Raw genomic sequence first — 14,233 nt, 5'->3', positions numbered from 1 at the left:
TCCATCACTCAGAGAGGGCAGCAAGGAGAATGGGGTAGCAGCTAGTGAAGCCTGGAACATCTCAACAGCTTCTAACTTTTACTCACAGACTGGATGATGTGTGGGTATCAGCAAGAAGGAGTTGCTAATTAGACACCCAGAAAGTGGGTGAGCGAGGACCTAGAGACCTTGGGCAATAACTCAGTGGAGGGCCCTTTAACACTGGGAAAAGCATCACTATATCTGGAGAGGCGATACACAGGCTGTCAGTCTATGGCCAAACACTATGCTGAAGGGAGCACTTCCATCTGAATGGCAGGTTTGGGCTAGTACCTCTGCTTAACTCAGCACTGTTCACTCCATGAACCAAACCCTTCACAGGGAATAAGCTTGGTCTTACTCTACAAGTGCTGCTTAGACTGAGAAATACATCTGACAAACAGGGCTTTTGTTCTGGCAGTAAATTAGCAGAGCATTTATGACAACACTCCTTCAGATGCCACCCTTCCAGCAAGCACCTTTACCCTGGCATTTGCTTCTAAGCCTAGATTTAACCTCTTCTTTAGAGCACATGAATCCATTTGTACAGCTCCTGCAGTGCTCCTTCCTGTTGGCTGCAGAGGATTGAGACTAGATGAAAAGGCAAGGGAGGGGATGCAGACTTTCATCATCTCCTCAGCTGGGGCTAGGAGGAGAAATGAAAAACAGTATCAGTATGTGCAATCACATTCCTACTTACACTTGAGCAGTAACCCTTCCTTTCATCTCTAAAAGGGTGCCAAGATCGACTGGGAGGCTTTTATTTTGGAAATATATACATTCAGCACTGTGGATGCAAAAAGAGGATGCTGTGTAATGAGAAAAGGGGATAGAGGGTGGTATTTTTTCCAATGGCAGAAAGGAAAACCTTGCTGAGACCTGAGTGGTGACAGGAAGGAAATACCAGCCTGAACATCACATCTGGGGACTGCTCTAAGTTAAACAGCATTCAAAAGCAAAAAACCTCTGATACTAACAATATTAAAGCACATCTTCTGATTATCACAGTTTAAAATTAAAATGATTATTCATTGCAGTTAACATTCAGAGTGATACCAGCACCAGTCAGAGGTTTGCACAAGTATGAGAGGCCAACTTCTCACCCAGGAAAGCCATAGGAGACTGGTCATCTTTGCACCCAAAACAAGCCCCTAACAGCTTTTTGCTCTAACCTGAAGACATACACTAAGAGATGTTTTGGATGACATCCTAAGCCATGGTTTATCTCCCTGAGCTGCTTGAGACACACAGCCTTCTGCAGCCCTACAAACCCACGTCAGCACAGGATGGTTGTCCCACCCAGACACTAACACCTTGACAGTCTTTACCCCAAGGCAGTGAAGGACAAGTATTTCTTGGTGCCAGGATTGGTGCCCAGTGCACTTTAAGGCTCTGCTCTGCCTTCTCACCACCTGCATGCACACTCAAGAAAAATAGAGTCCTTCTTCACCCCAAAAAACAGCAATGACTTTCAGTTATGAGCCTCATTCCTTCTGCATTTGGTCTCCAAGCCAGCAATGGTATTTTTAGATGGATGATGAATAGGTGTCTTGGAGCATTATGCAGTCAAATATAACATAAATTTTTGTGGATTGCAAACATGCATATAAAGAAGTTAGGAAAAATATTCAAAGGTCAAAATGCAGTATCATGGGATTTCTCCACAGCAAAAGCTCTCCCTAATGTTCCTGTCTTTTTTCTATTCAGTTGACTTATTTTTTTCACATCTGAAATGGAAGAAATGAAAGAAATGAACTAGAAATCCAGGAGAATCCCAAAAACTTTCTGAAAAAAACCCAAACTGATCTACTCCCTTTCTCTGCTAGGTCAGGTCTAGAAATACAGGAATATTCAAGGAAAAAAATAGGGAGAATAAAAAGGAAAAAAAAGTCTTGTGAAATATTTTCTCTAAGATTCAACAGTGAAATACTGTCAGGCTACTGTTGAAAATCCTATTATTTTTTGCTGTGCTCCAGTTCTTCCCAATGTTGTCTATACAATAAGCATTTCAAATGAAATTACATTATTTTAAAACACACTAGTAGGCAATTACAATTGCTGCATACTAAATGCCAATATAATATAGACCAGATTTATTGTTGTTCCTTAACTTTCTGCCATGTTCATTATATTTTAATGAATAAGGTTTCACATTAATTTTTTAAACCTTTGCCTTGGAATCACGCGTTACTGCTGTAATTGTGGTGCAGAATTAGGTATCTATTTACATTCTCCTCCTAAATCCTGGAGACAAAACCTCCCTTTTTTTTTCCCCTAAGTCAGCAACATCACCTCTTCTTCCTGTTTTCTGGAGAGAACCCCATGGCCAGTGGCACTGCCTCACCTGGCCACTGCCAGCCAGGCCATGTCCCAGTGAGGACCAGTGCCTGCTGCCTGCTGAGCCTGGAGATGAGAGCAGAAGCACCGGGCAAGCAGGATTTGGCAGGACCTGAGCAGCATCCACGAGTCCAGTTGCACCTGTCTGACTAGGAGGACTCCTCAATGGCAGCATCACCAGATGGTGCTGCCCTCCCCATCTAGTTGTATCTGCCATCCCACCTTTTCCCAATTTTCTCCTACCTTCTGTCACACCTAGGGAGACCCAGATCCGAATGGTCTTTTCTAATACTCTGACAACACATGAAAAAACAAAGGGTGCAGACACACAAGGACCACCATGGGTAGAGCAACTTAAAGATACCACATGATACAAGGCTTTTCACTCTGTGAATCTCTTCTTCACCTAGGACAGACTGTAAAGAAATTAAGAAGATGTCAGCAGAAATACAGGTCTGGGCAGAATACAGGTCTCATTTGCAAGCTGTTGTCTCCCATGGGACAGATCTGATTCCCTGGTCTCAAAGCCTCCAGCAGCTCAGCAGCTGGTCACACTGCTCCATGCAAGGATGCTGGGTAGAACTGAGAGCAGGGGAAACCCTTCCTCTGCATGCAAACACTTGTTAATTCCAGTTGTTCTGTGTACTTACAATACTTAAATTATTCATGTCGATAAACTATAGGAAATCTCATTCAATTAGAATTGCTTTTTAAAGTTTTGGTTTTTTTTTTCCTAAGATGAAATTAAATTGCTTTATTGCAAGATTAGTCTTGCCCTTGTTTTTGTGCTCTTTTAAACAAAACAGAAATTAAATCCTGGCTCTTGGGATATTGCAAGCTGGTGGGAAAATGCAGACACATGCCTGGGGACTACTTCCTCTGCTGGTCCACAAGGCGAGCTTCTGCCCTCATCATCCAATTCTGGTTGTCTTCTCCGCCTCCTCTTCATGATCCTCTTCTCAAGTGCTATCCTCTTAATTCCTCTCATCACCTTTATTCACCCCCTAAAAAGCAGGTGCTTTTCCCTATTCAATCCTTTCCTTGTATCTCCCTTTCTCCATGGAAATTCTTGCCATATCCTTTCTTCTCCACAATGTCCATCCCCCTCACACCACCAGGGCAACAATAAATCCTCTTTTGCCTTCTTCCTTCATGCCTTTATAATCCCCAGGTGTTCCCTCCACCTTCTCCCCACTGCTCTGCATTTCTGCCCCACACTGTGGTTCCCCACCCACCTCCACGGCATAGGTTTTGCTGTGACCTCTGGCTCACAGCCACTGCTGATGCCAGAGACAGACACACAAGCACTGAACAAAGAGCAAACCTACTTGTATCCCCCTCACTGCTACATCTTCCTCCCACTTCATGATTTTTCCTCCAAACTCAGGGGATTTTGCCCACCAGCATGCTGCAGCTCCTTCCACATTTCACAGCTCAGTTTTGAACTCTGCACCGGCACTGCTCCACAGCACAGATTTCTACCCAAATGAGCATATCAAGCCTTGCAAGCTTTGCCAGCTACTGCTCCTCCCACTGCTTCTTCCCTGACATGCATGTGCTTGCAGCAGCCAGGGAGGATCCCTCGAGTTGGCCACAGGGCTTTTTGGAGGGCTACCAGCCTGCTGGATGTGCCAGCCTCTCTGACAGCTGCATCCAACTCCCACTGGCATGCTCTGTTCTTCCAACTGGCCACCCTGAAGAGTGTTTTCCCTGTGTTTGCAGTCAACAGATGTACAGAAAGCAGACTCTACCAACCAAGCATTTGAATCTAAGGTAGGACACTTAGAGGTGATAGAGTTCAAACTGTAAAATGGGATGAAGCGCTCCATCTAAGAAGTCTGGCTTTTTGGGTTGAGTACAAAGGTCAAAAAAAAAATCCAGAATAAAAACCCCACCCATCCTGAAATACGCACAAATTACTTACATATTAAACCCCAACCACATGAACTGTAAGAAAGAGAGCTGTATCATGCATAATTTAGTTGGCACACAGACAGTACTGTTGTGGCTTTCATGCACGTGAAATAAATGAGCATAAATTACTTCATTTGAATAACACCGAACACCTGATTCCAGAGACGGAGCAACACTTCACACTAAGGCTCTTGGCTTGTTGATGCTGCACCAGAGCAAATTAAAATTAGCAAGCTGAAAACAGAAATTCACCTTGTGTCTTGTAGACAAAAATCCTTGGTGCACCCACATAGTTCATGAACAGGAGGAAGCTGAACCATGATGATAGGATGGAGCTAGGGAGGAGACTCCCATTGCTACCGGAAGTGCCAAAAAATGCACACACAATTCGTCAATAAGAACAGCAGTAGGTTGGGTAGCCTATATCTTCATGGATTTGAGTATTTTCAATTTCTCCCCAAAATTTCCTAACAGACTTCAGGAAAAGAATAGTTGATAGTATTTCTCACAAACCTCAGAAAAAAAACCCACTTTTTTGGTCTGAATTATTCTGTTTTCCCATACATAGCTTCCTGTATCTAACTAGACCACAAACATGTGATTGGAATGCTTCTCTCTTAAGAAAAAAGAAGTTTAAATAAAGCACTTCTGGTAATTCTATCTCCATGTCACATAAGGATGCATATGGCCTTTGCCTCCTACCATTTATTAGCGCCAAAAACCAAGTTTTCAAATTTTGACAAGTATCACAGATTCCCGTATTTCTCAAAAATGTCTTTGATTAATAGCAAACAATTATTCTTTCCTCTGGTGCAGGTTGGAGTTGTAGAGCTGGAGAAGGAAAGGCGGGTAAAGGATCTTCTCTAACAGAGGATGAAGTAGATCTGCCTTAAACATGTGACAATATTTCCTTTACTTTTTGCAGCCTTCAGCTTTCTGCCTGCACATCATAAAACAGACATCCCACTGAAATGAGACAGGATACCAATACAAGAGACACTTGCAAATCTGGCCAGGCTGAGAGGTGCTCTCAAGTACAACAGAGGGAAGATGGAATAAAGCATCTTTCACCTTTAAAACTAAGCACAACGTATGCAAACAAGCCACAGGCATTGCCACGAGTCTGCACAACACTTCTTTCCTCCTACAGCTTCATGAACTAGCAATGGAGCATGAACACAGCTAGATCTGCCCAACATCTCCTTCAACATTATGCAGCCCCCTCATCTCTCCTCAGCAGAACTGGAAAATATACCTAACTTTGCTTTACTTCAAGGAAAGAAGTCCAAACACGCTCAACAGCCCGGTACTTACTGAGCTCAGCGATGCTCCCCACGCGCGTGGCAAGCAGAGACTGTTCGATGGTCCTCAGCTCCGACTGGCTGAACATCTGCACCTCCCCAGGCTTGTTTGACCTTTGCTGGTCCTTGTGAAGGTTCAAGCTGTCCGGCAGGCAGAGAACACCTACAGGGGATAAAAAGAAAGGAGAAGCCCGATGTAATTTCAGCTAGTATGGTAACTTTACTGCCACCACCACATCGTTCTGGGGACATTCCAAGACACAGCCTGCATGTGCAGAGCTCAAAGACAACCCACATCTGTAACACAATGTCTCTGATGACTCATGCAGAAGTGGCCCTTGTTAGCCCTTCTGAATATCTTCAAGCTGATTACGATGTCACCTCGGGATAATTCTTACAGAAAAACTTAGGAGGATTGCTCAAGGGGGAGTTCAGGGAAGTTTCAAAGAAGCCTTGGAGAAACTACTCTAAACCTACACAAAATTATTAGAAAATGGTATTCAATGGTATCCCAGAATTCCTAAAGATTGGCCTTCAAATTACATATGAGACAGACATTTACACCTTTTTCCTGCAAGGGGATTTCACTGTCAATTGCCAAAATAAGGGACAGCATCAAGATGCTGTAAGTGTGATGGCTGATTGAATTTCTTTTGTAAATACAGCTTACAGCAATTGAACTGCTTGGGCTCCAAAAGCCCATTATACAGAAGCCCTTAGAGCAGTGAATTTTTATGGTGCAGGGCAAAAGTAAAGCTACTGACACAAAATGATTTACATACACATTCATTCAGGCACAAAAGTCACTTTCTGCCATGACATGTAAACCCTCAGGAATAGATGGAGGGCATCTATTTATTCACCAAAGTCATTGTCATGCTAAAAATCAGAACATATTTACAAGAGCAAACACTGCATTACCAGCCTTGGGCAACAGCTGCATTGGTCCAGCTTGCTCTGTGTATTGGTCCTTCCCAAGCTCTGTGTACAGTCAGCTCCAGCTATGCTTTTCACAGCATCACCTTCCTAATCCCTCTGGGACATATACAGGTGGAGAGCCACTGGAGGCAGTGGAATTGTACCTCTTTATGATGATTAAATATCACCTCATCTCCAAATATTACCTTTGAAAACAAGCTAGAGTAGGAAATGTATTTTTTCCATTAGCTTTTACTACTCCTTCCTTTAATTACAGAGTGTAGGTTCTGCCCTTATAGGCCAAGCAGATTTTGCAAAACCCATTAAGGAAGAGGTACATATTTAATGTTTTTCTTCAAGGGAAGAATTTTCTTAGTTTCCCAGCTCAGTAAATATATGACACCTAACTCTAGTGACCAATAATTCTGTCTGTAGATTGATAGAACTGTCAACTGTTGGAGCACTACAAGATCAGGAAATGTTCCTGAAAGGGGAAGCTTCTCAGACATCTTGTTAGCTTCACCAAACCACCCTGGACTCCCCTCCTCACATCCATCTCCTCCCTGCAACCAATTGAGTCTGCAAGTTATATTTGCAGCACAGACCTAAAAACATCCACCCTGGGAGGAGAGAGGGGACACACGTTCAATGAGCCCATTCCAAAGAAAAAAGCAGGGGTATACCCTGGGAAAACCAAGATCAAAGGTGTTGTCCACCACGGCCTTGAGACAGCAACCTAAACTAGGATCATCCTCTGCACGCAGCAGTGGCACCAGAACAAAATCCCCAATAGCCTGTTTGAATCTTGGAGATGGATGAGCAGGAACAAATGTAACTCCCAGCCCCTGGCCCTGGTCCCAGGCTTGTACAACGACATGAAGGTGTAGAAGGTCATGAGAGAGTAACACAAACTCGTAAGAAAGTGCCCTGCAGAGAAGGAGCAGGACACCTGACACAGCACCGGGGAGAAAACAATTCTAAGCCAAGAGGTAAGGAAATAAAAGCGACAACAGCTTATCAAATAAGCTCTTCCAATTTTCCTGCCATCACTCAGTGGCTGACTCTCACAAACACTTGGTGCACTGATCAACATTTATATTCTGTGGATGTACAGAGCTCGGGAAGTACAACACCTGCATTTAAAATGCAGGCTTGCTTGCATATTTTCGTAAGTATCCTCTCTCATTTTTTTTTAGATTCTTCTTTATCATACTTATAGACAGAAATTGAGACCAAATTAGAAGAGTCTTCCCTGCAGAAAACAGACCTAAAAATGATCTAATATTCTAAGAGATTTCTAAAAACAAGAAATACAGCACAATCAGCTTTATGGCATCTTTAAAAAATGAATTGGTTAATTTTTCTACAAAAACACACCTTAAGTGCAGAGAAAAAACCAAACTGTTTTAAGATAACTTTACAAATAAAATTCAAATGGTTTAAAATTATAATTATATACAGAAGATATCTCTCCAAGTGATTTATGCATGGGATATAAAAATTTTATTCTCTACTTTGCTTATTACTCTGTTCCCATAACTAGGCCTTTTCCTTACAAACAGTCCTAATGATTAATTACTCTGGTCTTTAGTGAGGGGAGCATATTCTTAGGCTCTTGGAGAGAAAAGCACCAATGAAATGCAAAATTAGCTATTGTTAGAAAACTTAACAAATTATAGGATGTGTCATGCCAAAGGGTTACACTTGGGCTGGAGATTAGCAGAGACACACAATAGCCAAACATCTGATTCTTATATCAGCTTCAAAGCTATAATTGACCACAGCCAGTGACCAGTGGGATGATGAAAGATTTGTTTCTAACTCATAATTTTGCTGGACCAAATCTGGTTTTCACAAGTATGGAGAAAAGGAATTGTATGGCTTGGGCACACAACTCAGTCAATCTTCTAGCTTCAACTGTTTTTCCCAAAAAAATATTAAAGCAACTAAAATGCTTTTTAGAAGAAAAAACCCCTCTCTTTTTATCAGTGTTTGATGTAAAGCTCAAATTTTCTGATGAAGGGCTACAGCAAGGAAGAAGAGAGCACACCAAACTGAAGGGGAGGGGAAATAGATAAACACTTTGTGATTATAAATATCTTTTTTGATAGATAGAAGCATCTAAAAAGCCACCATCATCTTTCACTGGTTTGGCTACAGTTCAACTTCCTTACTTTACTTCTCTGCCAATTGGTATTATTCACTTGCTTTTTCAGCTTTATTGTGTTGAAGGTGAGGACCTCAAGTTTCCAAAGGCCTGAAAACCAGGAGTTTTTCCCGTTCCTTTTCTGGCTGTCACTACCAATTCTATCTGTCATTCCACACTGAAGATTTCTGTGCAGTATCTTCAGAAATGAACAGCGGTACCTGTCTTTTCTCTCAACTGGCACTGTTCAATGTCCTTCCTTTCTGCATGGTTACTCAACCCTGTGCGCTTCTTTGCCCATTATTTTATCCCTCTTCTTCCCTGTGATTCCCTGGAGTGGAAATGAAGCAGTCAGCAGCTGCCCAATGAATCCCAGGCCAGATCCCATCGGTGCATCCCTGTCTGCTCTGTGCCACCCAGCAACAAGCAGCAGCCATAGCCCAGCTGCTGTGAAGTGCTGGAGCAAGGCAGGACAGTCAAAGCACTCCCGTGTATTTGGATTTTGTCACCTCTTTTGGTGCTTCCCTTTGCCTCTGTACCCTCCTTGGGGCATGGATCTGCATGGACACATCCAGAACGGGCCATACCCAACATTGCTGTGTTCACTTTGCCCTTGGCCTCAGAGTACCCTGCAATCTATAGGTGAAAGACTGAGGACAATATGCTTTAAAATCAGCAGGATGCCTAAAAAAATCACAGTGAGAAGCTCCTACTGCTCCCCCCACCAAACCTCTAGAGAAAAAGCAACATCATAGAGAAAATCTGATGCACAATTAATACATTTCACACTTCCCGCCTTCTGGGCTCAGCTAAAGCACAAGCCAGAGCCCAATCCCTAAGGACTTAAAAATCCCAAACCAAAGGATTGCACAAAATTACAAAGTGAAAGTGCCCAGACTTTTCATATAAAAGGAGCAGTTATTTTAAAACTTAATGCAAACTCACCCAGAGACTGGAGTACCTATTAATTCTTCCAGCTTCCCCATGCACATTCCCACCTCTTGGGCTTAGCTGATGCACCACCCTGCCCTGCAAAGCAGATTTTGGCACAGAAATACATGCTTTCCTGCATACTTCTTTCAGAGCTTGCCACAGAGCTGACCAATTCTGTCCTTGCAGCATTGAGTGCATCACACAAATATCCCAAACTCAGTGCCCAGCAGCAGTCCCAGCAGAGCTCCTCAGTGCTTCCCCAGCAAAACAGCCTGAAGGACCTGAGAGCCAAGTGCAACCCCAACACAAGACACAGCAGCCATTGTGTGACCTCTTACAGCTTTTCAGAGCAGGAGAAATACAGGGATTGTAGACCAAACTTCACCTAAATACAGAGGAGTCATTTAAAAAACATCTGTTAAAATCTAAGCTTTCTCTACTTCTTAATTTAGACAGATACTTGCATTTAAATACCAGCTCTTGCCCAAACACTTAATTCCTGAAGTGATGGCACCTATATATATATATATATATATATATATATATATATATCTGTACATAAAGTGATAGAACAAGGCAAGTAAGAACTGTGCACTGCCCATATTTATGGGTCTGCAATATCTAACGTCATCCAGATCTCAAATATCTCAAATTCTTTGCCTCCTCCCTCTCCTTTAGTATTCAAATCCCCTGCTCTAAACAAAACAAATTTTCAAAGGCATTGAAATTAATAAAAACACCCACTGAACAATGTGATTCAAATTGACCCATGGCTGAGTAATCCAGCAGATACCTAATACAAATGTGTTTGCTTTCACTAAAAATGTAAGTGCTCTAAACACCAAAAAATACTTTCTTCACATTTCACCATTCATTCCTGTGGAAAGATTGCCAGACTTCTTGAATAGAAACATGAATGCTTTGCTGCTCTCTTGTTATTTCTCTTTAAGTGATATTACTTTCAAGAGAAAGTAATTCAAATAATCTTTTACCTCCCTCTTTATCTATTACATCTTAAGCAAATGTATGTATCTGGAGAAGAATTTATACTCCCACTGCAAGGAATAGCTGGATCCTACTAAGAGTTTATAGAATTTAAGTGTGCAGGATAGATATAAGGTAAATTGCTGTACAAAATGAGCCTGAAAATGGTTGTTAACCCTGAGCTGTCCCCAGTACGTGGTGTTGCATATTACATTGCTCAAGTAAATGCCAACCTTACCCAAGAGGAGTACCTTCAGGAGCAGAAAAGCCCCCCAGTCATTACAATATCTAAATTTTATTACATGGCAACACAGGACTAGAAAGTCTTTAAGACCAGTTTTCTCTCATAATCATGAGAAGTTCAAGAGCTCACAAAACATCAATAACAAAAGAAACCAAAATAAACAACAAAAAAACCCCACCAACACCAACAAAAGACAACCCCTTTTCTTCCACAAGCTCATGTCTAAAATACTTTCCAGCACCAGAGAGCATTCTTGACACCTACAATATAGAGGTGTATGGGAAAAAATAAAAGGGTCAAAGGTATTGCCAGCTGCCTTTGCAACAGCAAAATACTTGATTAGGTGCAAACCCCTCTTGCTGGTATTCCAATATGCAGAAAAACTCTCCCGACCCCACACTGCGGTCCTGGCGACCAGGAGTACATGAGAAGGACACCACCCAGGTGCTCAGCAGATTTTGAGGGATGCTATGGGATCAGCAGCACCCTGAGCTCAGCATCCTCACACCACGGTCGCAGGAGCTGGTGAATGTGAAGCGACACACACTACTACAGTCCAAGCTCACACCTGGAAGGAAACCCTCTGGTCTCCATTGTTTTAAACAACCTGATGGGCAAGGCAGATGGAAAACATTCTCCCTACAGAAATGAGACCAGAGGGGAAACTTTAAAGGTGATCATATCAGCCACTGCTTTCAGCTAACGGATGACCTGGAAACCATTCAAGGCAAGAAGAGCAAACTGTCTTCTTTCCACACATTCCAACCCAGTTAAATAACAAGGAGTGGCTTTACATGGAGAAAATGCAAAGCTCTTGGGAAAGCTAGGTGGTGAGATCAAGTTTCCAGAATTGGAGTCTTACAGTAGGCAGAGCAGCACAAATGAGGAAGGGTGGAGCAGGAACAGGAATCAGGAGACTAAAGGGACACTGCCTTTGTGCGCCTTTTAACACCCGGTACCCAACAACATGAAAAGGCATTACGAAGCTCTGTACTTCACCTCAAGACACTGGCATTATGCAAGTAAGGTAATATTCATGTCTAATATAGTGAGAAAGTGAAAGTGAAGCATAGGAGAGTTTAGTAACTGATTCAGGGTGAAATAAAGACTGTCAGGGAAAACCAGGAAAAGACCACAAGGCCTCTAGTTAACACATTTTAACCACAGGAGATCACCCTTTCTCTCCTGGAAAAACTAGGACAAGAGCAAATGAATAATGCCTCAAAATTACAGAACTGAGAGCCTAACTAAATTATCCAAACCAGAGAGCACCTCTCTGTGAGATACCAGAGCAGATGCTACAGGAAGACAAGATAATAGAATTATATTACAAAATGTGACGGTGAAATCTATTCTTGTAATGAAGTTCCTTAGCAGAGCACATTCTACTTAACTGGGATGTCCTCCCTATTAGGATCCCTCTAAAGGCAATAGCTTTTGCCTAATGATAATGAGTGGCAATCACTGCTGCTTAAAATGGCATACAAGTAACAACAATTCAACTAAATTAGGATATATTCTGCTAGCACCAAGCAGTTAAGTGGTGCACAACCAAGTGGAACATGGGATGGATTTGATTGTTCGGGCTATATATTACAAAACAAAGAAGAATCAGAAAATTAAATCCCCCTAAACATAGAAACTGAGCTCCCAAATCACCAACTACATCTTTACATTTATTCTTATTAGGATATAGGGAAAAGAAAATCTCAAGTCTCACCAACTGAATTGCTAAACTTCAAAATCCTCAAAACCACCACAGAAACAACTACAAAAGCAGTACACATGGAGTAAGCCAGTCCAGTAGAGAAGCAATGGAGATCCATCTCCTCATGCTTATCCCCAGAGTTTTGCCCCAGTTTCCTAAAGTGGTCTTTGTGGTACTGCTGAAGATGCTGTTTTCCAGCGTGCATCCACAGGCTGGGCAGCCAGCATCCACAGGGATGACAGCACAGTGAGGGGCAGCTGACACCTCAGTGAGGGCACTGATGTGCACCCTGTGCCTTCACCTGCCTGTGATTTTCACTACTGCTCTCTCCCTGTTGGCCACAAAGGGGCATTTTATCAACTTTGGACAACGTTTCAACAGGAAAATTGCACGAAGCACACTCTGCTCAGTCACACTGTTCCACTGTCACAGTGACCATAAAAGTTCCAGTGAGAGTTGTGATTTTTTTGGCAGGGAGATGTTAGAGCTGACAGAGTGCATTAATTTCACACTGAGCACCCATCAGCTTGAGATTACCCTGATTTAAGCTATGCTGCCCTAGAACTCACAATGTCTGGGAAAAAGGTTTTGTCTTACTTTTTGATAGAAGGCATTCAAATACAAAAGGAGAAACAATTAAAAATGCCAGTACCATCTTCCTTCTTTGCTACATGCAAATAAATGTAACACATTCAGCCCTCAGTGTGGCAACCCAAGAAGAAGCTGAGGTCACAGGGAACCTGATGGAAGAAAAGATCACAATGAATGTGTTGGCAGTACCAGCAAGTGAAAAAGTTTGAAGAAATGCAGATTTGATGACACCCAGTTGAACCATGAGAGTGCCTCTTGCAGCAAGACCTAAGACACATGCTCCAGGAGGAAAGAATGTGCACTGGTAGAAATGTGACCCTGGGAATGTGCGGAAGTACTAACTCATGCAAAAATGGGTTTGGCTAAAAACAAGCACAAGTTCCTCTTAGACAGAGTTCAAAGAAGGTCTAAGCCTTTGACTCACCAAAAATGACTAAGAATGCGTTAATGGGTTTTATTTTACGGACAAAGACCTGTCAGCTGATAACAGCAGAATGAGAGGATTCAGTGATTCATAGCTTACAATATGCTTTCCCAGAGCCTGTAATTTCCTTCATTCATTACCTGGTTCCCTGAAATGCCCAGCCCGGAGTGAAGCCTTCCCCTTCAGAGCCGCGATATGGGCACAGCCTGAGAGCCCCACAGTGCTGATAGAGCGCCTCTCCTGTACCCAGCCCTGTCTCCTCCAGTGCTTGACACACAAGGCACCAGAAGCTCTTAGGGCACTACCATGTGCGAGCAGTGAGCTTCTTGTAACAATGCTGGTTTGGGCTTCTTGAGAAGACAGACTGAGTATCAAACTGCAAATGAGTAATCCCACACAAGGACGTCATCGTCTGGTTTTGCAAGACCTACAATCCAAACAGGCTTGTGTTCCAGGTACTGCAGCTACAGTAAAGCAGCACAAAATGCCTGGTCCAAAAGAGCATATTTTCCATTTCTTTCTCTTGTGTGCCACCATCCTTTTGGCCTCAGAGGACTTCAAGGGTCAGGCACATCATTCCAAAAACACTCACATGCTTCTGTTTCTGAGCAGTTGCGCTAATACTCCGCCCTACACCTGGCAAGAATACTTTGAAAACCCAAAAAAACACTTCTTCCATTTGTTTCAATACTTGCAAAGATTAGTATGCTTTACA

The 14,233-nt window shown here is 42.6% G+C and overlaps 1 protein-coding gene across 2 annotated transcripts in view; it reads right to left on the bottom strand.

The window, feature by feature from the left end:
- Positions 1 to 14,233, bottom strand: part of BTBD11 (BTB domain containing 11) — a 162,976-nt gene that overhangs the window by 64,389 nt on the left and 84,354 nt on the right. For both annotated transcript variants that reach the window (XM_041481698.1, XM_041481697.1), the window contains exon 2: positions 5,584 to 5,733. In XM_041481698.1, coding sequence (XP_041337632.1) covers positions 5,584 to 5,733 — 150 coding nt within the window. The remainder of the gene's footprint in view (positions 1 to 5,583; positions 5,734 to 14,233) is intronic.

The sequence above is a fragment of the Pyrgilauda ruficollis genome, unplaced genomic scaffold, assembly GCF_017590135.1.
Source record: "Pyrgilauda ruficollis isolate IOZ18807 unplaced genomic scaffold, ASM1759013v1 scaffold56, whole genome shotgun sequence".
In the NCBI taxonomy this organism is placed as follows: domain Eukaryota; kingdom Metazoa; phylum Chordata; class Aves; order Passeriformes; family Passeridae; genus Pyrgilauda; species Pyrgilauda ruficollis.
The sequence above is the reverse complement of the archived record's forward strand: the minus strand, read 5'-3'. Positions and strand labels throughout refer to the sequence as shown.